Source organism: Perna viridis, chromosome 15, assembly GCF_037379345.1.
Source record: "Perna viridis isolate PV_CMFRI_1.1 ecotype Kerala chromosome 15, ASM3737934v1, whole genome shotgun sequence".
In the NCBI taxonomy this organism is placed as follows: domain Eukaryota; kingdom Metazoa; phylum Mollusca; class Bivalvia; order Mytilida; family Mytilidae; genus Perna; species Perna viridis.
Window position 1 is genome coordinate 20,656,140 of NC_142459.1, and position 24,315 is coordinate 20,680,454.

At 30.1% G+C, this 24,315-nt stretch overlaps 1 protein-coding gene across 1 annotated transcript; it reads right to left on the minus strand.

Annotated features, from left to right (window-relative positions):
- On the minus strand, nucleotides 1-23,784 carry LOC148597416 (uncharacterized). The gene is made up of 25 exons (XM_088563030.1): nucleotides 23,648-23,784; nucleotides 23,098-23,118; nucleotides 19,280-19,312; nucleotides 14,948-14,959; nucleotides 14,670-14,684; nucleotides 14,118-14,231; nucleotides 13,687-13,710; nucleotides 13,418-13,501; nucleotides 13,080-13,097; nucleotides 12,627-12,638; nucleotides 12,294-12,317; nucleotides 12,072-12,125; nucleotides 11,639-11,662; nucleotides 10,708-10,785; nucleotides 10,377-10,400; nucleotides 9,465-9,536; nucleotides 9,059-9,130; nucleotides 6,434-6,499; nucleotides 5,620-5,667; nucleotides 4,953-5,054; nucleotides 4,198-4,752; nucleotides 3,851-3,893; nucleotides 2,662-2,679; nucleotides 1,363-1,390; nucleotides 1-252 (listed from the first exon to the last, which is right to left on the minus strand). Exons 1-22 carry the CDS (start codon nucleotides 23,679-23,681, stop codon nucleotides 3,868-3,870), a joined length of 1,512 nt encoding a protein of 503 aa, XP_088419156.1. The 5' UTR covers nucleotides 23,682-23,784; the 3' UTR covers nucleotides 1-252; nucleotides 1,363-1,390; nucleotides 2,662-2,679; nucleotides 3,851-3,867.
- Between the last annotated feature and the right edge of the window lie 531 nt (nucleotides 23,785-24,315).

A 24,315-nucleotide genomic window follows, 5' to 3' on the forward strand; every position in this document is an offset into this window, starting at 1 on the left:
TACCCATTACACAATTTTATTTCATCAGCGAATTCAGGTTACAGCACACTATGACATGTTACATCGTAAACAAACAATAAACGAGCTATTTTGTTGCAAAATAAACACACGTTGTGTAAAAATTATTTTTTTATTAGACGCCCGAAAGATGATGAATACATATTCAAACCAATGGTAAAAAGTTATCTACAGAATGCTCAAGTACATGTGGTAACATTTTAATAGTAATGCCGCCAATGTTGAAGTTTCCTCCTGAAAGAAAAAAAAAGTATCTATAAATTATTTGTTATTATTTTTGTTGTGTGGCTTAAATGTCATTTTTAAGTATTATTACTTTTAACAAATCATCGTTCTATTAGTGTAAATTATCACTTTTGAATTCAAGGGTTTCGAATCATGACTGATCCCAATTTATTGTCTGTCTCTAATGGATAAGGCAGTGTTTTTTTTTTTTTTTTTTTTTGTTGTTTTGTTTTGTTTTTTATTTTGTAGCGGAAATAGCCGAGTAGTTCCGATTGGCAATTAGGTTGAAACATTGAAGCATAAAATTAGATTCATTTTGAACGTTTTGTATTTTTTTTTATAAATATTATATCTTTAGTTTTTTTAATGAAAAGATATGTTTACATTTGAAAAGAGAAACATAATCAAATAGAACAGAATGATTTGTTAAACTGCAAACTTACAAGTACAATACAATTACAGATGAAACCATAAAAATAAAAATTAAATTTCTCTGACATTATTACAAAGGAGCTTTGTTATTACAGTAATTTTTAGGGATCATTTGTCTTGCTATTGTAGTTATATGAAGTTTGCAAGTTGATTGATTACTCTCCATTGTCATTAACAAAATCAATTTATCTTGTTTTGACAAAAAGGCTAAATTCGAACAAAAGTTGTCTAAAAACTTCAAAAATGTTTGTCTGTAATTTTGTAACTCGTGGATCGTTATGGTGTATCCATCTGCACCATGAAAACTGATTTATTCAACGGGTCATAGTTTTCCTTTCCTCGTTTGTCTACCCCGGAATTTACTTTTTTCCTTCTCGGCGGGTGTTTCTAGAAAAGCAGAGGATGCTGACCCTACCGGTGCACCTGGTCTATGCTCCTAGTTTTTAGTGAGTCCGACTTGCCCATTTCCTTTTGTTACTTTGTATGTATGGTTTTAGTTACTTTATGTTCTTTGTTGTGTATGTCTGTTTTCCATGTCTGGTCTTTGTCCCTGGATTACATTCTTTTGATTACCGCTATAACCTTGGTTCCCTTGATTACTCTTTCATACTTTTTTCAGTCGAAAATGAATTTTATCTTCGATGCAATTTAAACTGAAATTAATATTATACAATATCGAACACTTACCTAGGAAAAACTGTAACTCAGTATGGGCCTGCAACGAACAAAGAGAAAGATATATCAACAAAACATTGATACAATAAAATAATTTATCTTTACTTTATAGCAAAACAAAATAATGAAATTTCAAATTATACTTTATTTTTATCATTTGAAACAAAACAAAACTCATCGCACATTCAAAAATATATAATTACTACATAGTTTGTTAAATAATTTATCAATAAATGTCTTCATATATTATTTCAAAATTTTGAGTGGGGTAACATGTCATTTCATATAAACAACAGTTTGTTAGTCCATGTGAATCATATAAACCACCACCAAGCATTCTATTGACAACTGCATTGAACAATCAATTAAGTCGGTCAATATCCATAAAAGACCAGTATTCATAAATTAACGTTTGGATCGGATTTAAATGCTAAAAAACATATTTATTGTAATACTCAAACATCCTTAATGTTACTTTTCATATTAAGAAAGACAACCTAATTTCACTGCCGTAGCAAAATGCATTGGAAAGTAATTTGCCATATATTTATTACATGTATTTTTTCATTAGGCAACCGGATAGTCATGCCCAATAATCGCAATCACGAATATAAGCGTTAAAAACCGATCTATTGTATTACATATAGATGTAATTAAACACCGACTGGGGCACGTTTGAATTTATATAATACATAAAATAGGTTCCACATAAAACAAAATGCAAATGTTGTTTAAATGAACTGTAGGTGTGAGCTACCGTCCCTTGGAGACTTACCCTCAGAAATTAATCGTTAATTTTACTAAAAGTTCACACTTTTCAATATAAATACAATCTATGAATGAATTCAATTTTTACTTACAAATTGCCAACTGAAATCGAGAACCTACTCTATCCAAATAAACTGTATAGAGAAATTAAAAGGTACCATGGAAAAGCTTTTGGTATATTTTGGTCAATAAAAGCAAGGTTCAATGTTCAAAGAGGAAAATTGCAGCTGTTGGAATATGAAATTTTCGTAAAATATATACAATGCTTTAATTTCATTTATTAAAAACTACATTTGCTTAACACCAAGTAAAGTGGTTGTTACCGATAATTTCATACTCAAGATATCATAGGTGAATTGGGATTCGTTAAATGCATACTATAAATAACAACTATCCTCACTGTATAGTGCAGTATAGAAAGTAAAAGTAAGGTCGCAAGGTTATTTTAGAAGCTAAAATGGGGATTTAAGCAAGGTGTCAAGAATGTAATGGCATTTATATAACAATTGATGGGCGGAGTCAGGGTAACTTCTTTTGTCTTACCGTAACCAACTAGGATACCTATTAAAATAAGTATATAAAATAGAATGTCTACATTAATTTGAGAACCAAGCATTGGGTAAGGAGTTGGCAAAAGATAAATCAGTATTTTGAATATTAATATCACTGTTCACGTATTTTAATATGATGTAAAAGATCAAGTGTAAATTGTTTGTAAGAATCAGGCAAAATGGAAAAAATCAGAAACATGCATGCAAAAACCGCAATGATCTGATAATACAATATCACCCAAGCACTCTTTGTCCATTTGAAAAGACCATTATTTGATCTGAGCGTTACTGGATTTGCTCCCAATTTTTTCATTATAATGTTAGAAAAATGAGGTTTTTGACAGTGTTATTTTCCCTAAAATTTCCTTTACAATACATTGTGTTGAAATTATTACTCAATTTACCAAAATAATAATGAATATCTTATGGTTACAATAGTTTAATAAAATCTACAAATTTGTTGGGTTTTTTTTTCATACCACGTTTCACCAACTGCCTGATTATTACAGACATTTCAAAACTTGATTGGTATCATCGTTTTATGTATTTTTTATACTGGATATATAATAGCAGAAAAAAAACAGTGAATAAGTAAATTCGCATTCCCTAAAACATTAAAAAAAATCATGGGGGGATTTCAAAATCAGAATTTTTTTTTTGGTGTGAATTTATTGCTTCGTGTTACTAGAACACACAAATCTTTCATTTCTTGAAACTGATAAACCATATCTATTACTTCAAATAGCAAAAATCAAGCTAGTAAATATCTGATAAGAAATACAAAATAGAAAATAAATTCCCCCACCCGCCCCATTTTTGTTGTGAGGGTTGAAAATCTACTATATAAGTTAACTTGGCCTAAGATGAACTTGATACTCCGTGATTATTCACTTTTCTCAATAAATCATCATTCTTTTGTGCAATTTGTATCTATTGCCAGGGTAAAGGGAATACTAATTCCACCAAATTTATAGTTTTTTTAGCCTTTCGGAAACTTCTTAAAAAATCCTTTAATCGGTATTATTTTCTATTAACATCAAAGGTCTAAAGTGTGAATTACAAATGTCAGTGTTTATTGATAAATTAATGTCAAATTAATTTCAAATGAGAATTTAGGGAAACTTGAACAAAAACAAAATGTGCAAAAGGTTTTTTAACGCTTTTCGTCCATAACTCCATACATTATCCTCTTTTCCATTTATTTCTTTCCCTTCTTTCCAGTTCCTACAATAATAAAAATAACTGTTATAATAAATGTTGAAAGCACCATTTTCCCCACGATTTTGTCAGATTTGATTTTTTTTTATTGATGGAAAAAAATATCTAAAGATAGGGCATTCGAAGAACATATTCAGTTACTCTGTCAAACATCATCCATTTTTAACAAATATATCATTTACACTTACCAAATTAGAATAATGATCATATTTTGACTCAAATCAATTCTTGAAACACTGAGCCTGATTGCATTTAAAGTTTTAAGTACATGTCAAAGGTTAAACTACAGTAAAATGATAAATCATTTTACCTCCTGCAATATCACCAGCACCAACAACAAAAGAACCAATATCTTTGCCATCAGGTCCAACGGCAACAATTTCAATATCTTGACCCAGTCCACCAGGTCCTATGTTTATTATTCCTTCACCGTTTGCTCCGACATCGACGATTTCAAATCCACCATCTACCCCACCGCCGCCACCTCCGCCAGATACAACGATAGGTCCTGCACCACCACCTCTACCGCCATCTACTACGACGGGTCCTGCTCCCAAGTCAACACCTCCACCGCCTCCCCCAACGGCTACAACACCTGCACCTCCTCCAATACCTCCGCCACCACCACCAACAACAACTGCAGCACCTCCAATGCCACCTCCTACTAGTGGACCGGGTCCACCAACTGGACCGGGGCCTCCTACGGCAACGGCTTCTACTCCGACTGGGCCAGGACCTCCTGGTATAGCTGGTCCTAATGAACCAACACCAGGGCCAGACAAATCTTGTCCTAGAAGTACTGGTGCACCTCCTTGTCTTGGTGCACTAACGCCTGCTACACTGGCAGGTCCTGATCGAGCGCCTCCTAGTTAAAGGAATCACGACATATTTTAGTTTACATTATTTTTCATTATTATGATGTCACAAAAACGCAATCAAAACAAAATAAATTCTGTATGGACATATTGAAAATAACATACAGGCATAATGCAATAGAAATTGATATATTTTATCATTACTTCTTGTTCTTTCTGTTCGTTTTGAAATTATTAATACATATCTTACTTGCAACAACTGCACCATCAGGTATACGCTGACCGGATGCTGCGTCTACTGTATCTATATTTAGAAGAACTGGTCCTCTTTGAGGAACGGCAACTGGGCCACCTATAAATGGATGAACAAAATATGTTTTATAAAAAGGGGAACTCAAATACTATTTTATTTTATGCCAAACCTAGTTTTCATAGTTTATGCATTATAATACAGAGGGTAATGGGTTTTAATGTAATATGAATAAGGAGCAGTCCTTACGACTAGTTATGATTAAGAAGGAGCCTAAAAACTGCTTATGATTGAGTGGATTTAATGCCATTTATGATAAAAATAAAACGAGTACCTGTTACATATTTCACGCTTTTTATGAAACTCATGAAAAGTGCTGATTGCATACCTAATCAATATTTGTTTTAATCTCCATCTTGCAACAAGGTAATTAAAAACTATGACTAAATATGTAGCCTGTTATTTTGTCTGAATAAAAACAAATATTGGGTTTTGAGATGAAAGAATCACCTTCTAACTGAATGTTTTAAAGGCTACTTAAGATGCAAAAAAGATATATCCTTGAGCATTGACTAATTGCAAGACGTTTTGTTATATGCTTTCTGTTAATTAGTTGATAATGATTCCTAGATTTAATTCAAATAATATTTTAATTTTTTAATCTCACCTGGGCCTCTTGATACGGAAATAGTTCTTCCACCTGATCCAGGTCCAACTGAAAATCATTACTTGGTGTGTTTAATAATTAAAGATATCATAATCATGACACAAGAAAACTAATATCCTTTAAAAAGTTCTTAACTTCTATTTAAATACAAATATTAAACTACAAAGTGATAAATGATAAGTTAACGAAATATGGGTAGTAAAGTTGATCAATTATGAATAATATTGAATATTCGTTAATGTGTTATACATCTCTACATTTGTCTCCAGCAAATAACTAAATATTAATAAAGTCACAAAAGGAAAACATAAATGATTAAGTAAAAAGGAAACAGTTAATGTTAGCAACAAGAAATAAGGTTGATGGTGTAAAAGCACATTTTCGCATGACAAATATGGATGTGATCGTTCCTATGATCTTAAGGAAAGCATATGTGGTATAGCATATGACTATATACAAGTAAAAAGGGACACAAAACATACCAGGTCGAATTTATGATTGCAACAAGGTTTAGGAAGTATTTTGTATGGCACAACAGCATGTAATTTGAAGACCTCTTTAAAAAATTCAACAAATCATAGATAAAAGTTCCAGTAAATGACTCTTGCTTAATAAATCATCTTAATGCTTTTTTACAATCATTTTCTTAAACGGTTGTTTTCTCTATTCAACTTCTATTGTAAAATTCTGATTTTGTGATGATTTTCAGAAGCAAAGGTATGGTTTTAAAGCATGGCATAAAAATGAAGCTGGGAAATAATTTAGTTTTAAGCAGGTTTTGAGATTTTCCTGAGCCTAGGGTGGTTCGTCTTACATCGACTGGCCTCTGCAGTTACAGCAGCATCTTCCTGTGTTCCGGCAAAGACACGACCATTGAATCCTTTAAAAATTATGAAACAATATTTTTTTTGTCTGGAAATTATTTTCTTATAGCTAATTATTTCTAATGTACATACCTTGGTGTTATTTTCTCTTGATTTTGCAGTATTTACAGTGCCCTTATTGCGCTGTCCAGATAGGATCGGTGGTCTTCTTTGGAAAAAAAAATCCCGCGATGTTTTAATGTAGAGTAAACACGTAATATTCGGAAAAGGTATTCATCGATTGTTAAATAAGTTATTTATTTCAAAAGAAACGAAATGTCGGACAGTCTTGGTCTGGTTATAGTCAAATTTTGAATTAAAAAAAAACATGCAATCTTATTTTGTTAAACTTCTCTATGGTGAAAGATTTGATAATATTTGTTTTCAATATTTTTATTTACATTATGAACAATTTTAGTATCTTTAAATGTTGATAATTATTTAAAACCAAATTTCAGTAAATAATTCAGGTGAAATTAAATAATGACATTGTACAAAAATGGTTTACCAAATAAGGCTTTTTAAAAATAGAAACGATTATTTCTCCGTTACGTGTACAGAAAACTACACTAATCTAACTATTCAGCGTTTACTATCTGTTGTACTAAAATGTTAAAGGAAGGACGAATTCATATTAAAGAATCACTGCTGAATACACATATCGTTGCGTAAAGTTGCCAAATAGATCGTAAATATTTCCATTATTCAATTTTCAAAACTATGAAGTCCTCACAAAATAATGTATTGACTAATGACAAAGTTCGTCCTTTCTTTATTCCTATAACTAAAAGAAACGTGCAATGTACTAGTTAAACTAACAAGTGCTGTGCATATTAGAAAAATAAACTAAACTAAACTAATAGAACTTGCAAGTCTCGTCATGTGACCCCAAGCTTTTCCGAGAATATTTTCCGAACTTAAATTCTAGAGCCAAACAAATGCCGAAATGCGCATTACATGTTTTGTATCGTTGAATTCAGAACAGTTAAGCAAGTGTAAAGCATTTTGTGTTTATCAGTTATTAACTCATACAGTAGTGAAAACCAAGATCAGAACAAGGCTTACAAGTTCTATGAGAGTAAAAATGAGTCTGTGTTTGTTAATATGTAGAAGTAGAGATGTAGATTTCTCCCGACTGTTTACCTGCTTTGGTGGGCAATCTGAACTTCTGAACGTGAACTATATATATAAACCGATAAATCATTAAAATGGTTTGAAATAATGTATGTTTTAGATTGATAGGCAAAATCTATATAACAATCAGGCGGATAGTTAAATATGATCATCAAATCCCAAATCATCTGAGAGTTTAATATCATTATTGGTTCCATTATAAATATAAGTGTAAGGAATCGTTTTTATTCATTTTATTATACTTTCTTTAAGTTTATTTCAATATTTTTTTTATTGAATTGAACTGCAAAAGAACTATTCAAAGGGAGATAATTCTTTCAAATTTCATTCTGCTAAATAATTGAGCCAATATCTGTTTTGCTCTATAGTTTATATAGCTGACATTCTAAACAAGAAGAGGGTAGAAAATGACTTGTTGTTATATATTTTACCTTTCTGCCTGATTCTCGAAAAGAGTAATTGTTTTTGTCAAAACCACATTTGTATGTGAAAAATTAATACTTTCAACCTCTTCATATACATAAAATACCTGTTGCTTATCGTTGTAATGTGCTACGATTCTTATCATATTTAAGTACTTCTCTGTGCAAGAACCAAGTAAAATGTGTATCAGATGTGACACATCAAGATAAATACGCATATATTTTGTTTGCATCATCAAAGTATTTATACCTCATTATCTCCAGAAATTTCCATCAAAGTGTTTGTAAAGTTTGCCTTGTTAAGATATTGGTAGGTTAATTTAGTTGAAAAATCGCAAAAATTGTTCCCACACTTTTTTTCTATATAAACATAGCTATGTTACAGATGCATCAGAAAATAATTAAATAGCTTTTCATTTACTTTATACTTGTATTTTATATATTTGAGGCAAAGAAGACTAAATTGAGAAAAATGGTTTGCCACCCATTGCCTTATTCTTACACAGAGTAGTAATTAACAATAAACAATATGCATGAATCAACAGCATTTATAATTAGTCATTCACATAGTGTCATTAACAATGTTACTGTGTTTTGTAATTTTTTTACAATGTAACTATTTTGTTTACGAATGAATTTGTGGTTAAAAAAAACTTTATATTTTTAACGCCTTTGTATGGCGTTTAATTTTAAGTTAAAAATTTGTCACCTTTGGTTTGTCTATATTAAAATCAATCACAATACGGAAAAGTTGCATATCAGCACTTTTAGAACGGCCCACAATTTTATGAATACGCAAAAAGCAATTGTATGTTATATTAATTATATATATAATTATATTCTATATGGAAGTTAAAGTGTTTGTTTACTCGCGTATTTTGTTTCACTGTATGACGTCACAATACTAATTCTACACAATTTTTGTAAAAGATGCCGTATCATCTTAGGTAATGATTGACTATTTCTCTTGATTTTTTAGTATTGCTTTAAAGATTAAGTAAGTATATATATATATCTTACCTTGTGGGACCTTAGGGATGTATTCGTTGACAGCGTGGTGAACTGGGTTCTTTCTTACGATAAGGTTTGGAGCTGTAAGGAAATTCATACTCCTGGTAATCATGATATCAACAAAGTACTTTATATATCGTCAAACTCAAAAAGCTTCTATATGCATAAGCAGAATTATATGACTGTTATAAATATATACTCTATGGTTTACTATACGAAAGAGTTCGGCTAGGTATGACCTGCCTTGTATGGCTTAAATAACAGCTACCTTATTAAATCGACACTTGTATTTGTTACGTGACTACCTTCGACCTATCGATACAAATTGTATACAAATGAACAACGATGAGCGAAGGAATCAATGAACATAAAAGTGAAAGGATCATGACTTTGCAATAAAGATTTAGATACTTACTTTCAAATGGTACTTTTTCGACATGGGTTTTGTGTCTTAAGACCTTGACTGGTCTTGGTCTTGGAACGTTAACTAAAAAATAGATAACAGACATTAAGAAGCGATTTCTGTAGGATGGAAATTCTGTTATATGTAATTTACTTCCCAAAAAGACTACACATTTTTATTTTTGATATAAATTGTTTTTTGGGTTTATATAATGAAATGTATAATTATTCATTCCAATCTGTCTGAAATGTTCAATAGGTCCCTATTGTGTTTCAGTGTCATTTACAGAATTATTCTCGTTAATTCAAGATTATTAAATACATTATTCATAAATCATATTTACTAAGAACAGGAATTATATGAAAATATTAATTTTATATGCTGTAATATTTTAAACAAAATATCAGAAATAAATACATGTGGACTTTCCACCCATGTATCACAATTTGTATCATTCTTAGCTGTAGATTTAGTTAAAAGCAAAACAAAATATCAGAATCTTCTGTGGTTTTAGTTCGTCTGTGAAACTCTGACTTCAATAAAGTCGCTCTAGATAACAACACAATACTTTATATTACCATATTGAGAAAAAACATATTATTTTTGGTATTACGTTATGGTTTTTTTTTTTTTTGTATCAAAAATCGAATCTTTTGTTCTTGATATTTAAACTCCGTTGAACTTTCAAACAATTTTATCAATTTTAAATTATGGAGTAGTTATTATTACATGTTATATTATATAAGAAGGGATACCTTACATAAGTCTCAAACAGCAAAGTAAATACACAATTAAAATATAAAAAAATCTTGAACTTTTCAATAAAGTATCCTGCATTGTTAAGGAAAATAAAAAAAGAAAAATAACAAATTTACTCAATGCGTAACAAAAACTATCTGCTGATTCCTTCACTGTTACACTTACCATGGACATCGTAGTGTTGAACAACTGAAAAATAAAAGAATTAATTATTATTCAATGTCACTAAACAAATAAATATAGAGGGGGATAAAACAATTAAATATAGAGGGGAATAAAACATTTCGGCTTTAGTAGTTTTATTGATGGTTATTTAGGCCTAATTCTGATAATTTGATTTCAATTTTAGATAAAGTATGGAGATCTCACACCAAGAATAAAGAACATTGGACTAGTTCGGGCAAAAAAGCAAACAGAAAATTGACTTTAGCGAAATACAAATAACCATGTTGTAAACAAATTCTTTTTTCCAAAAAAGGTAATAGTGTTTTCCTACCTTCTCTTGTGTATGGAACTGCTCTTGGTCTGTCTACTGTTTTGACAAGTGGAATGTTGACGATGTGTGGTACTTCAACTGCAAGGTAGTCAAATGTGTAAAAACGTGCATCACAATAGTTTGTCATATAATGTTAAATATTGGAATACGGTTAAGGTTTCAAACTGGTAACATAATATTTTGAATAAAAATTGGGATGGGATTTCGTGAAGATATGAACGTAGACCCGTTAAGATCAGCGACTCAGTCCTAACCCATAAATTCCAAGCCAGTAACTACATTGAAAATATTATAATATTTATATATTATATATGTATAAGGTGTGGCACATGATGATAAAAACGAAAAGATTTAAGTGCATTAACCAAGTATTTATACACAAGCAAAATTATTTTACATGATTTTCACACGAATTTCACATAATTTTCACATGAATTGAGCTAATAAATTAAGTGACAGAGTTCACGTGAAATTCGGGTGAATGGAGCCTTCACACGAAATTCACAGGAAATATACACATGGAATTCGTGTTTAGTGAATTTCACATGAAAATCATGTTAATTTCATGTGAAGCTCGATTAACATGAATTTCACGTGAAAAATATTTGCCTGTGTACCTAATTACCTCCAGAAATTACCATAACAGTGTTTTTAAAATTTGCCATTTTATGAATATATATGAATGCACAATGGAAAAAACGGTGGGAAAATTTTACCGCACTTTTTCATGGTATAAACAGACAAAGCATATCTACGTTACAGATGCTTCAGGATGAATTTATACAGCTTTTCAGTTTTCTTTTTGTATTTGGTATATTGAATATATTTGTGGCAAAAAGACCAAACTATGATGTGCCACCCATTGCCTTATTCTTACACAGAATGGTACTTAAGGATAACCATGAGAAAGTAAATAAAAGCGTAAACCTACCTTTTCTATCGTAGACTTTGGTAACTAGAGAAGAAAGACGAAATGGGGTACAATTAGTGCTGGTTAGGTTAAATTACAAAGAAGTTAGTGAAGAAAAAATAATCAACGACGAACCTGAAATGCTTTAAACAAAATAAAGACGTATCAAGGACGGAAATTAGACACTTAACTTATACCTTCCGGAAATGCAAAAGATAAATTTGAGAATGGTCTTAGGGGTTATACAACTTGATATCTGACTTAAGGATAGAAAACAAAACAAGGTAAACTTGGGTATTTTCGAGACGTTAAATTAATACCTTTCTTAAAGCAGTTTTAAAATGGTCGAATCCGACATGCATGATTTCTCATAACAAAAAAAACTCCAAAGTTTATTTATATTCTGACTAATTATGGCATTCTTTCTTTTTATGTGCATTTAAATCATACTTACTTCTCTTGATGAAGTCAATTGGAATTGGTTTTTCAACTGGGAATGGTTGCTCGACTGAAATATAAGTATAAAAGTAGATGAAAGAAAAATAACGCAAAATAAATAAATTATGGAACTTTTGTGTAATTAATTAATGTGGTTCAAAATAATCAATTAAAATGTATACGAAAAATATGACATAACGTATTCGAGTATGAATAAAACAAGACAAATTTAACTTACCGAATTGTTTCTTTTCTACAATGTCTGAAACAGATATACATACACATTAATACATAGGGAAGATTAAACTATAACGAACAATTATTTTAGACCAAAAAAAAAAAAAACACAATATTTCTAAAATTCAACACAAGGTTAAACAAAATTACCGAACTTATAAGCATAATTTAAAGAAAAACAATTTTCAAAAATGTTTGATCTAGCACAGTCAAGAATAACCTAGAAAACATATAGTTTATATACATATGAGTCTCGAAATTTGAACCAATTAAGCGTCCCAATACTTCATTTTCAATAATCAACCAATATAATTTATTGTTAGTTTATACTTACATGGTCTGTCAACTGAAATAATGAAATAACATCATAAGCATCAAAACAGCTTGCAGAAAATTTTACAAATTAAAAGAAAACGTATATGCAAAACATCTGATGAAAATATTTGCAAGAAAAGATTGACTGGGGATTACAAAATATTAGAATACACATGTTAAGCAAAATTTACGATCTTAATTCATAACACTGGATATCTCGATTGACTTTATGAAACCCTTGAATCATTTACATCACATCCCAAAGGGACATAACGAAATTTAAGACACATGGCTTCATTGAATATTTTGCTCTCTAGGAGGGCACGATGATGTTTTGCGTTCAAGTTCGTATCATTTTAATGTTGAACCGAACATCATCTTGGTCACTGCATCTACCCTCTCTCTTTAAAGAAAATCAAATGATCAGTGTTTAAGATTACACTGTATTTGTTACTTGTTTGATTAAACTTACTGTAGACTGGGTGTACAACTGAAAAAAAAAAAGAAAGGCGACATTAAAACATAGGCATTATAACACATATCTAGTTTATAACGAAATCAATACATGCTTATAATTCTTAAAGTTTCTAAAGTTTAGATCTATTAAAATTACATATAATTTTACGTCAAGTTTGTTCTCATGTTACTTATTCCCAAAATTAAAATTGAATTGAGATGTTTCTTTGTTAAGTTTTACAGATCAAGCAGATATACTTAAAATCCTGAGTTTTCATGGTTTATGATTATACTCAGTATTTGCACATGCTTGTAAAATGTAGTTCAAAGAACATGTTATTATAAAATGCTTACCATGTTTGTCTCTGACGATTGGAAGTCCTACTACTTCGTGTACGACAATTGGTTTTGGTACAACCTGGGGTTGATAGAAAGGTTCTGAAAGAGAAAAATATTTCATGTTGACTGCACTTAAATTTCAATTTAATATTTTAAAGAAATTGCCCATTTTTAAAACAATTCTTGATTAAAAAATTGCAATATGTTAAACTGGATTACTATACATCACCTCCAAGAAATATACAACTTCCTTAGCTTACATATCAAATGTTAATTATACTTACTATTTTTTGTAATAAAAATTGGCACTGAAAAAGAAAACAAATACAAAGATAATGATTACAGTTGCAATTGTATACATTACAAAGATATTTGAACCTACAGAATACAAATTTATTTGTACTTCTCGACAGATTTATGTTAACCTTGACATTTGCTTAACTATGCATACAAATATTACTTACGAGACAATGTGTATAAATAACGACGAAAATAATTTAAGATGTGTTTCAATCATAATATTAGCATGCTTTACATTGATCAACACAGACAATAAATTGTGAGAAAATAAAAAACTTAAACAGATACTTCTTACAATGTATAATATTCAAGATAGATACAATATTAACGTAGTGTAGAAGAATATAGAAAATATTTGTACAAAGCATACAAATGGGAAAGAAAAAGAAGCGCCACAAGTGATAGAAAAACATACCTTCGTGGACTAATGGCACTTTTTCTACAACACGTCTAACTTCAGTCTTCTTGATTGGAACTATTTGGTGGTGATCAAAAGCTGTGTCTTGTCTGAGTGGTTTGCCCTTTAAAACTGAAAAGAAAAAAGAAATAGTAGAGAAGGGATATAACTCCCTAGGATGATACAAATACACAAGTTTCTACTGTTTTTATACCTTAGCTGTATAGAAAATAATGATCTCTTCCACTACTGGCCTCGTTTTGTGTATTTGTTGAGCGTACAAATTCTTCCTAACATATATTCATATCTGTTTTCACTCAAATTGAATAATGCATTGTGTGTGACGTATTTTCGCACGTTCTGTAGACTTTTGTGATTTTCCCAAAGGCTAACTCTTTCGAAACTCAAGACTTCAGCATGCATCACGGGTATAAGGTGTGAAACAACGATATATGTGGCAAAATTGGGATGTTATTTGCTTATTTGTTGCCCTAATGTTGCTCTATATTAACAATATTAACAACTAAAAGGGGATTGGTTTCCAACTGAACTGTTTTAACAATTTCTTACCTGGTTTTGGAATTGCTGAAAAACAAAATAATGAAAATTAAAGTATCGTCCTTGTCTTTAGATTATTCAATATTAAAGTCATTATTTCAAGTTCGAATTACATAATGCCATGTTTATGTCATAATTGTTTCCAAATGATGCTGCATTAAAACTTTAAGATGGAAAATAAATTATTCTGCGAACTTGATAACTTTTTTTTCTTATAATAAGAATTAAAATGGATATATATTTTCAATTAGCATGCATAAAGTAACACATAAAACAAAAAGTATACTCACGAAGAGAGACGACTGTAAATATAATGAAAAAAAACAAGAATTAGCTTATTGTTTGATTAATGTGCCATTTACAAGGAGCTAAAGGTTATTAGATATATTTTCAGTACCCAATAGAACATTAACCATATTTTGATTAAACAATGGAACAATCTGTTATATGTTTTATTAAATTGCTTGATTTTGGCGTCTTATTCCATGTATTTCATACGTTTCTGAACTAGGGAGACTGACAAAACGAACACACCATGCTTTGTACTAATACAAAACGTTGAATCTGATGTTTAATGTGTTGGCAAACAAATTATCTCAGAATATTTTATTTGAATTTGAAGACAACCATTTATCAATATTCATTCATTAAATTACGTATTTGGTGGAATAGCTGTGGCTGCCATTTTTAAATAACTCCCATCCTACAGTAAAGTACATTACCACATGACACTCGATGTAATTAATACTAACGAATTATTTTACAAAAAGTAAAAAAGCACAAATGTACAATATAAGAGTGTAAAAATTAAGTTTAACAGACCGAACCAGTTAACCATAACAGTTTTTTGGGTGTCTTCACAAAGTTGTTTTATATATACATGCATATCCGTTTTGCAATCAATGCACGATCAGCACGTTTTCAGTGCAGATTTTCATGTATCAATTAATTACAAATGTCATTTCCCCCCGTTCTACACACAAAAAATATTTACATGTGTTTGCTATGTGTTAATGTCAACACAATTTAATAAAGTACCGAAATTATCAAGGACAAAACATTCCGATCCGTGTATGTACGAGTAACAACTTATCAAACATGACTGTCTAGACTTGAAACTATTTTTGATAATTTTTTATGAATACAAAACTGATGTTTCTACAATTCCGAACAAAACAAGACTTGATATTTTGTAACTAAGTATCAAACGAAGGCTTAATTTTGGCAAGGTCATTAAGTGAGGTAATTTTCAAAATAAAAAATAAAATCATTCAAGAAACTTTTCTTGAAAATTAAGGTAGACCTAGGTAAAAGGACATAACTTTTGAAATCAGTGATATGCTTGTATCATATTCAATATCAAACTTTCATTTGAAAGTTATTTTAATGCTTACATGAAATTGATGTAATATGCTGAATACAAACGTTCCGATGATTTGTAAGAATTACGTGCCTTACCATAGGTCTACCTCCTTAACTACTCATTGATAATAAAAGTAAATTGCCCTTTACCACAAATTTAAATATTTATGTATAGCTTTACACATATTTCATACAACCTAAATTTATTAATAACCAACACTTTTTTCCGACGCAGCCGGTATAGTGTCGCTTTTTACTCTTAGACCTTAATGACGTTTCTATGGAAACGGATCGCCGTTGCGTTTCCCAATTGGCAAAATACTGATAACTAATGTATCGAAAATTGAAATCGCGTGCCACGTGTTATTTTCCTGAATGAAATGTAGAAACTTACAATTAAAAAGAACAAAATTTTACTGCATTGGCTATTTTTTAACAGAAATTATTTGTACTTTTATTAAGACCTTTACATTTATTTGATTCTAATGCTGTTGAAGAGATGTTACTCCTTGAAACCCATGTACAGCATGTCGACATTTGCAATAAAAAATTGGTATTTTTGTATTTATCACGCAATATTGATCAGGTCCATACTGTTTGTTACAAATTGTTTTACTCGAAAAATTGATAATTAAAAACAGTTTTATTGATATAAACGGATGAGGTCCTTGTATGTGTCTACTGTAATAAACTGGTATAAATAGTACATATTAATGTAAAATTGATAAGAAATTACTCTAATAGTACTTGTTCTTAAAGTAACAATTATTGTAAAAACCTGCATAAAAATGTCAAAGGAGAGTCATCTACATGGTGCACTATTTTCAAATTATATTTTGTAATTTTATTACGTGAATTCAAAACATGTTTATTCGTGTAATTTTCTCCATCAAAAATTTATACAAAACATCAAAAAGTAGTAACTATACTTAACACTTCGAGATGAAAGAGTAAAAAGGACAATCGAACTATATGGGAGACATTGATGTTCTGTTAGCAATAAAATTCAAATAAACTTATAAGAAATAACCAGAGGCCAGCATACCAATGTGTTTATGGCAAGAACATTTATTTCTGAAGATCACTAATTTTCTGTCATACTGGATTTATGTAGTCAATAAAAACGACAAAGGTTTCGCCTGGTCATGTTATGGGCAATGTATATTCAAACAGTTAATCGGGCAAACAGACTAGTATTGATCATAACATTTTCAATTCAGGCGGATATCATAGCATAAAGACTTATATCAATGTATATAACTTATCAATCCAGAAAAATCTTAGTTCCGATAAGAAATTCTGGTATTTTGTAAATGAGAAAAAAATGATAAAGAATATGATTTCGACAAGATAGTATTCGGGAGCATTATCGGTCAAATTTAATTCTGCAAATAACAGATCGCCAATGTTTTAGTAAAAGAACCACGAAATATTTAAAATTAAATAACATTTGTTTTCATTTTTTCCTCAAATGGTGGAGTAATACAATTCTACGCATTTTAGCTGCTGGTCATTTAATTTCATTTGGAAAGATGAGACAAAAAACAAATTTCAGGAACCCTCCATGTAGAACAAAATCAAGAAGATCCCCTTCCTGCAATTGACAAAGTTTGAACACCCCTTCTTTTGATATTTCCAAAACATATTTAATGCCAAGCTTTTAAAACAGAAAACAAAATTTGATTAAATATCTTTATATATCTTCGAGACCCCGTCCCCTTGTGATACCTGAATGATACCTTAATTATTAAGCACTCAATTCCCCTAATCCTTTTTTTTCTCAGCAACATTATCCGTTCCCTGACCACCTCATATAAGTTTCTATACTAATATTTAGCCTTGAATTATGATTCTTAGAATCATAAAAAACTTAAGTTTTATGAAGACGAAACTATTCGTCTTGAATGAGAACCACTGAATATGCACTTATAGTTTGGATCAGGAATTAACCTGAATAAAATATGTAATGTACTAAAACAGATGAACTTGATTCTGATCGATCCATAGTTAACGCTTGATAGATTGAAATTTCATTCTTACATCAAAAGGTAAACTAATAATTCAAATGCCTTTACTCTGTTGAATTAAAGTTCAAAGAAAATCAATTTAATTGATGTTAAGGATCATTTACTTAAAGGGCGAAAATCAAAGAGCCCGTTAGCACACACGAGTCACTTTTACTAATTGTCTTTTGTTACACATCAAAGTAAATTATCCAGGCGTTATTACATGATTGATAAAACCGGCAATGTCATTAGGTCTGCTGTTTATATGTATCTTTCTGTCAAATTCCAATGTTCTTTTTTTTGCATTAGACACGAAGACGGAAAATGCATAAATATACCTAAGATATGTTAGTAACACTTAATACCGGGGACAACTCATGTTCTGTCTTGTATAACATTGTATTAAACATGATGATATGCAAGAACTATATTATTAGTTGATTAACAAACTGTTATTTTGTTTTAATGGAAGTAAATTACCTTTTGAATTGTCAGAATTAATCAACCATATATTCATCATTGCATGATTTTTTAAAGAAAGATTTCGGGACTAAATCGAACTTTTGCTTAGAGACAATACGACATGTTTGTTTATTTTAAACAAATTATTATCGAGAAATGATTGTCCGTATATTTAATTCCATAATAATATTTACGTATTTATTTATCTTTTAATTTATCTAATTTCTTCAATTTATGTTTACTGTTATTTGAATTATAATTCGTAATAACAAACAAAACCTAACTGACAGGCAAAATATTGAAGCAAAAGACAAAATGTATAATCAACAGAAGAAATGACTATATAAGAAATTGTAATAACAAGGCAAAGAACCAGACATTGAAATCAATTGCAACGGTTAAGACTTCAAACTTGATTTTGCACAACGCGTATACATTCCATTTCATTAAGGTTAAATATTTCGTTATATTTTAAACGAACAGGTATCACACGATTTCCCTTTAATCTAGTATAAATGATACTATTATCTATTTAATGTGGTCTTGGTAATTCAGGAGGTATACCTAGGGTAAGGGAAATAACTCTTGAAATTATTGATATGTTTGTATCAAACTCAATTTCACCAAAGCCTATCAAGTATCAACTTGAAACAGAATGTTACTTTGACGCTTACGTGATATTGATGTAAACTGTTTTATATATACGTTAAGATGATTTTGTAATAGTTATGTTGTTGAGCATAGGTCTACATCATTAAGTTACAAGTCAGAGTGTGAACATAATATACGTACCTTTCTTTGGTAGTTTGGGTGGAGGGACATATCCTGCAAAAACAATGCATATTTTAAATAATGTTATGACACAAAGTTGTTATCTATTCAATGCTCCCCCATTTAAAATATATGTGGACATGTTATAACGCATGGTTATAGTAAATGAGCAAAAGAGCTGATCGTTTTATTTCTAAGAATTCAGTGCCACTAGAAATAAAGTTCATCATAACAGCGCAACTACTCAACCTCATAGACATTTACACTTACTTTGTGCTTTGTCAAATACCCCCACCCGAAACAAAACAAAACAAAACAAAACAAAACAACAACAACAACAACAACTAACAACTAAAACCCATTTGAACACGACATGAAAGAGTTAAATGGGAAATTGTGTATTTCGTTTACACAAAACTATTTTAAAATAAAACAAAATTTAAAACAAAAAACTTATCAGTTTAAAAAAAAAGAAAGGTTTTGAAAGAACAAGATTTTATTTTCCAATCCAGATTTTAACATTTCCAGACATGTGAGTGCTATGACGCGCCCTTCTCAAAGGACTATAGATGGTTTACCCCCAAAAAAAGAAAAGACAAATTTCCGGCAAAATTTAAAACCGGTAATTAATGCAAACAGTCAAATCCTGGTCGGTTAAGGTAAAGAAGTTTATGTCAACCGGAAATCTACAATGACTATAATTTTTTCCTATTTAGTACGCCATGATTTATCAGTAAGCAATATAATATCTTTGGTTTTTTTCTGTATAACTAACGTTTTATTCCTTTATCGTGCTCATATACTCATATATTAAAACTACAGATGAACCAACCAACGCCCTGAATTAATCATATTTTTTTATGCAATTACAACGTATTAATGCTAAATAGTAAACTTTGTTATACATAATAGGAACTTTAATTTTATAACATGGAATAACCTTAGAAAATGGCCATGAACACAACATATTTGGTTAATATTGAAACGAGTATTTTTTGCAATATTTGTAAAGAATAATACATATCAAGCACGATTTTTATATATATTATCAATGTAATGAGTAAATAGGCGAGACGGTGATGTAATGAGTCAATAAGAGGGACGGCTGTACCCAACCCTTTCATTTTAGAACAAGTTTGAACAAAAGCATAAAAAACAAACAACAATGGAACGGCTACACATGAATGTCATTTTGATTGATCATTCACGATATGATTTTAAAAAAAAATAAGAAGGAACTTTACTCTCATAAAAATAAATAAAGGTATCGATATAGTAGTAAAATCTATTTCATATAAATATCGTTACAGGTTTGCAGAAATCTCCGAATATTCATATAACTCGGTTCCGGGAACAAACGAATAGGATATGTATGCACTTATATTGGATAGTATATGGGGTTCCTACTTACTAGGAACATGGTTAAATGTACATATTGAATATGTTATCAAATATCTTAAACATCTGTGCAGTGACTGGGAACATTCCTACACCTTTTTTCAGAATCGAGGTGAATTTAATTATCTAGTTGGTAGGTCGTTTTTTTTCGATTACCTCCCTTTTGTGTGCAGTTATAACTTAAAATCATTTTTTTCACACTAAATGATATGATAAAATAATTACGAACATTTGTATATTTTGCAAAAAAAACTGGGTTTGTTACTTTGAAAAGACAAGCAATACCCATCTTGTGCGACGAAAAAAATTGTTTAAGGTTCATTCAAAATTCATAAAAGTATCCCCTTAGTTTGTAATTAAATACTTTAGGCGCAATACGTTCAAACCAACATCGTGTAACTAGTGTTCATAGCGTCTCTTAATTACGTTTTCCAAATATGGTAGTCTACCCGACCTGTTGTGTTTTAAAACAAGTTATTATTGCACATTTGTAAGACATTTACACTTAATGATCAATTTTCTGTCGCAATTTATCACATAGAAAGACTGGTTGTTTTTTCTAAATGTGGTAGGGCAGATTTATGTGTCAGCTTTGACATGTTAAAGGTCTACTAACAAACAAATAGGAGAAAAAGTTTTTTATCAAGTTAAATTGCGTCATAAAGTTTCTCGATCAAGTAATGCATATAATTAAAAGCCTTGTATTTCTCTTTTTCTTCTTTTAATTGTTGTGGAAATGGATGGATTACTTGTTAAAATAAGCATTACTACTAACTGTTACAAATTAATTCGCACTCAAAAGACGTTTATGCGAAATGTTAAAATAGTGCTTTATTCAAATAAGAATATGATGTGCGCACGCGGTTTACATGAGGGACTACTTTGTTTTGATTTGTTAAAAGAACGATTTATGCAAATTTTATCGCCAAATTTTCCAAGGAATGGCCCAAAAATAAAATAAAAATCATTTTAAACTGTGTCTAAAGATTGAAAGTGCTATGTATTCGTAATGAAATTAAAACTTATTTACAGATACGTTAACTTATATTCCATTGTTATATAAATGTACTACTTGATTTGATATACTAATATGTACTTATATATCTAACATTTCAATTGTTTGAAGTATATTAAGCAGATTTGAATATTTAGCTAATTGTATCAAATTGTCGCTTCGCAAACTACATGTATACAACTGAACTTCAGACGGTATAAATCCATACAATCTACTTTTGATAAAGTCAGGTATACAAAACAACTAACAAGTCATTTTTTTGCGTATTTTAAACTGATTTGAAATTCGGAGCTTTTTGAATTAGAATGTCATTTGACAAACTACAAATGTAAAACTATTTCAGCCTACATAATCCGCTGTAATAAAATTGCATTGAACATTGTTCTGTCTGAATCTTTATGATATGACTAGATAACTGACACTTTTATTGTCTATAATGACGGCATTTATGTGTAGTGACCATTGATCACAGAATTTCTCATAAATGACAGGTTTAAGGATTCATTTTACACGAAAAAGTGACAAGGGTCATATTTCTAGATTATGTTTTATACAAACAATGATTTATATGCAGGAATTATATTTTACAGATAAACACGATCGGTGACAAATACTATAAAATGACAATATCATTGACTACATGCAATATTTATTAAATCGTATAATTAAAAACTTTTTCAAGTTCTCATGAATCTAAAATAAATCGATATTTTATAAATCTATAAAAAAGTAATTTTGCGAAGGGAGAAATTAAACAATAGTTCAATACTCAGTTTTTTTTTTATACCTTTCACAAAGAGTTGTTATTTTCTATAAGTTGAAAGTCTTCGTTAATGAAATGTTTATTGAATAAAAATAAATTATTATAGAATTTCAGATATAGCAACTTAGTCAAATAATTTCATTTTCAGTCATCGCCGTTAAACAATATTAATACAAACAATAGTTTTAAATTTGAACAGTTACTGAATATGGCAAAAACCACAATTGATGCCTTTAAGCTACTTATGTACAAATGTAAGACTAGTAGATCATTATGGAGAATCGCCAAAAGTTGTGATACATTTCAAAATGTGAATCATGAAAGGGTTACAAGTATAATCATACAGTTATTCATCAAAGAGTTACACCCATTGCAAATTCGAATGCATAACTTGCACTTTTCATCGCGTTATTACATTGTCGACTATACAGTTACATTTGATGTGCCATTTGCAATGTAATATATGTTAAATAAACATTATGCCAATTAACCACATTGTTAACATGACAGTTCAATATTCGATTATGTAACTGTGTGTATTTCAGGGTATACAGACACCATGTCATGTTATGTTACTATGTTTAAACATGGTATGGATTGGCTTTTGTAATGCACGTTCTAATGCACGTAAAACAAAGAAAAAATAATAAATTGTCAACTTACCGGTTCCCAAAGTGCCCGCCGCTGTAAGGAAGAACAAAATACATGAAATTGGATATAAATACAATTTTCATATAATTTTCAAACTATGTAATGAAAATATTCATATTATCAAATTTGAAGACCAAATATTTTAGGTTTTTTTTTCATTACGCATCGGCGTTTATAAATCGAATAAAAACGATTATACTTTATTTTAATTTGTGAATTTATTGTACAAACTGTAAAACACGCGAATTTAAAAAAAACTTATTTAGGACTTTAATACGGTGTATGTTTTAGATCTTGCTATTCCATTAAACGTTTTAGAAACAATCAATACTTTATCTCATCTATTTCGACATTGATTCAACCTTATGGAGATATCCTATATATTTAATCCTAAAAATGTAATAATTCTAACACTTTTAATATACAATCGACACTTGAACTGACGTTTATGGCAATTCGAAACATTAAAATTAATATTTTTTTTATTTGTCATCTTGTTTCTTTAGGCAAAATTGTCCTACAAAATCCAGTTTGTAAAATTAATTCCGTTAAATGAACTTACCAAAGAGCGAAATTAATAAGACAACTGGCAGCATGCTTCCCTTTCAAGTATGCGCACAGTTTTTCCTAGGATTAATGGACGGGCTACGTACAGCAGTTTATAATTACCGGGGAATGTATTTATACCGGGACATATAAATTTGGTCTTGTCCAATAATACAGGTAAAATCTTGGGGGACTTATACCGCCTGTCAATTAAAACTTAGTCCAGCCCACTCAAAATCTGCAAATTTGTTGAATTGTATTTCTCGAGGGTCATCCAAGGGGATTATCTTTACTATTGTTTTGTATCATAAAATGCTTAAAATCACTAATTTAATGATGAAGTTAGCTAATTCTTCATTATTCTAGTGGAACTTACTTAATGTTTTTGACACACGAAGTGGATTATTCCTTACAAAAATAAAACACAAAATATTTCCCTTTTTCAATCCCCTTTCGGTTATGATTGAGCATCAAAACGCCTTATTTTAATGGCTTGTAATTATCCGCCAATACCTTATGTGTTAACAGAGGTTTATGTGTCACTTTCTGGATTGTTTAATCCTGCGTGATTTAACGTAAACACCACAAAAGTGATAAAGAATATCTAGATTTATTCTATTTAACATAAATCAGACTTTGCTATCAATATTTTAAGTTTTCAACGTAATTTGATGAGAAAGATTC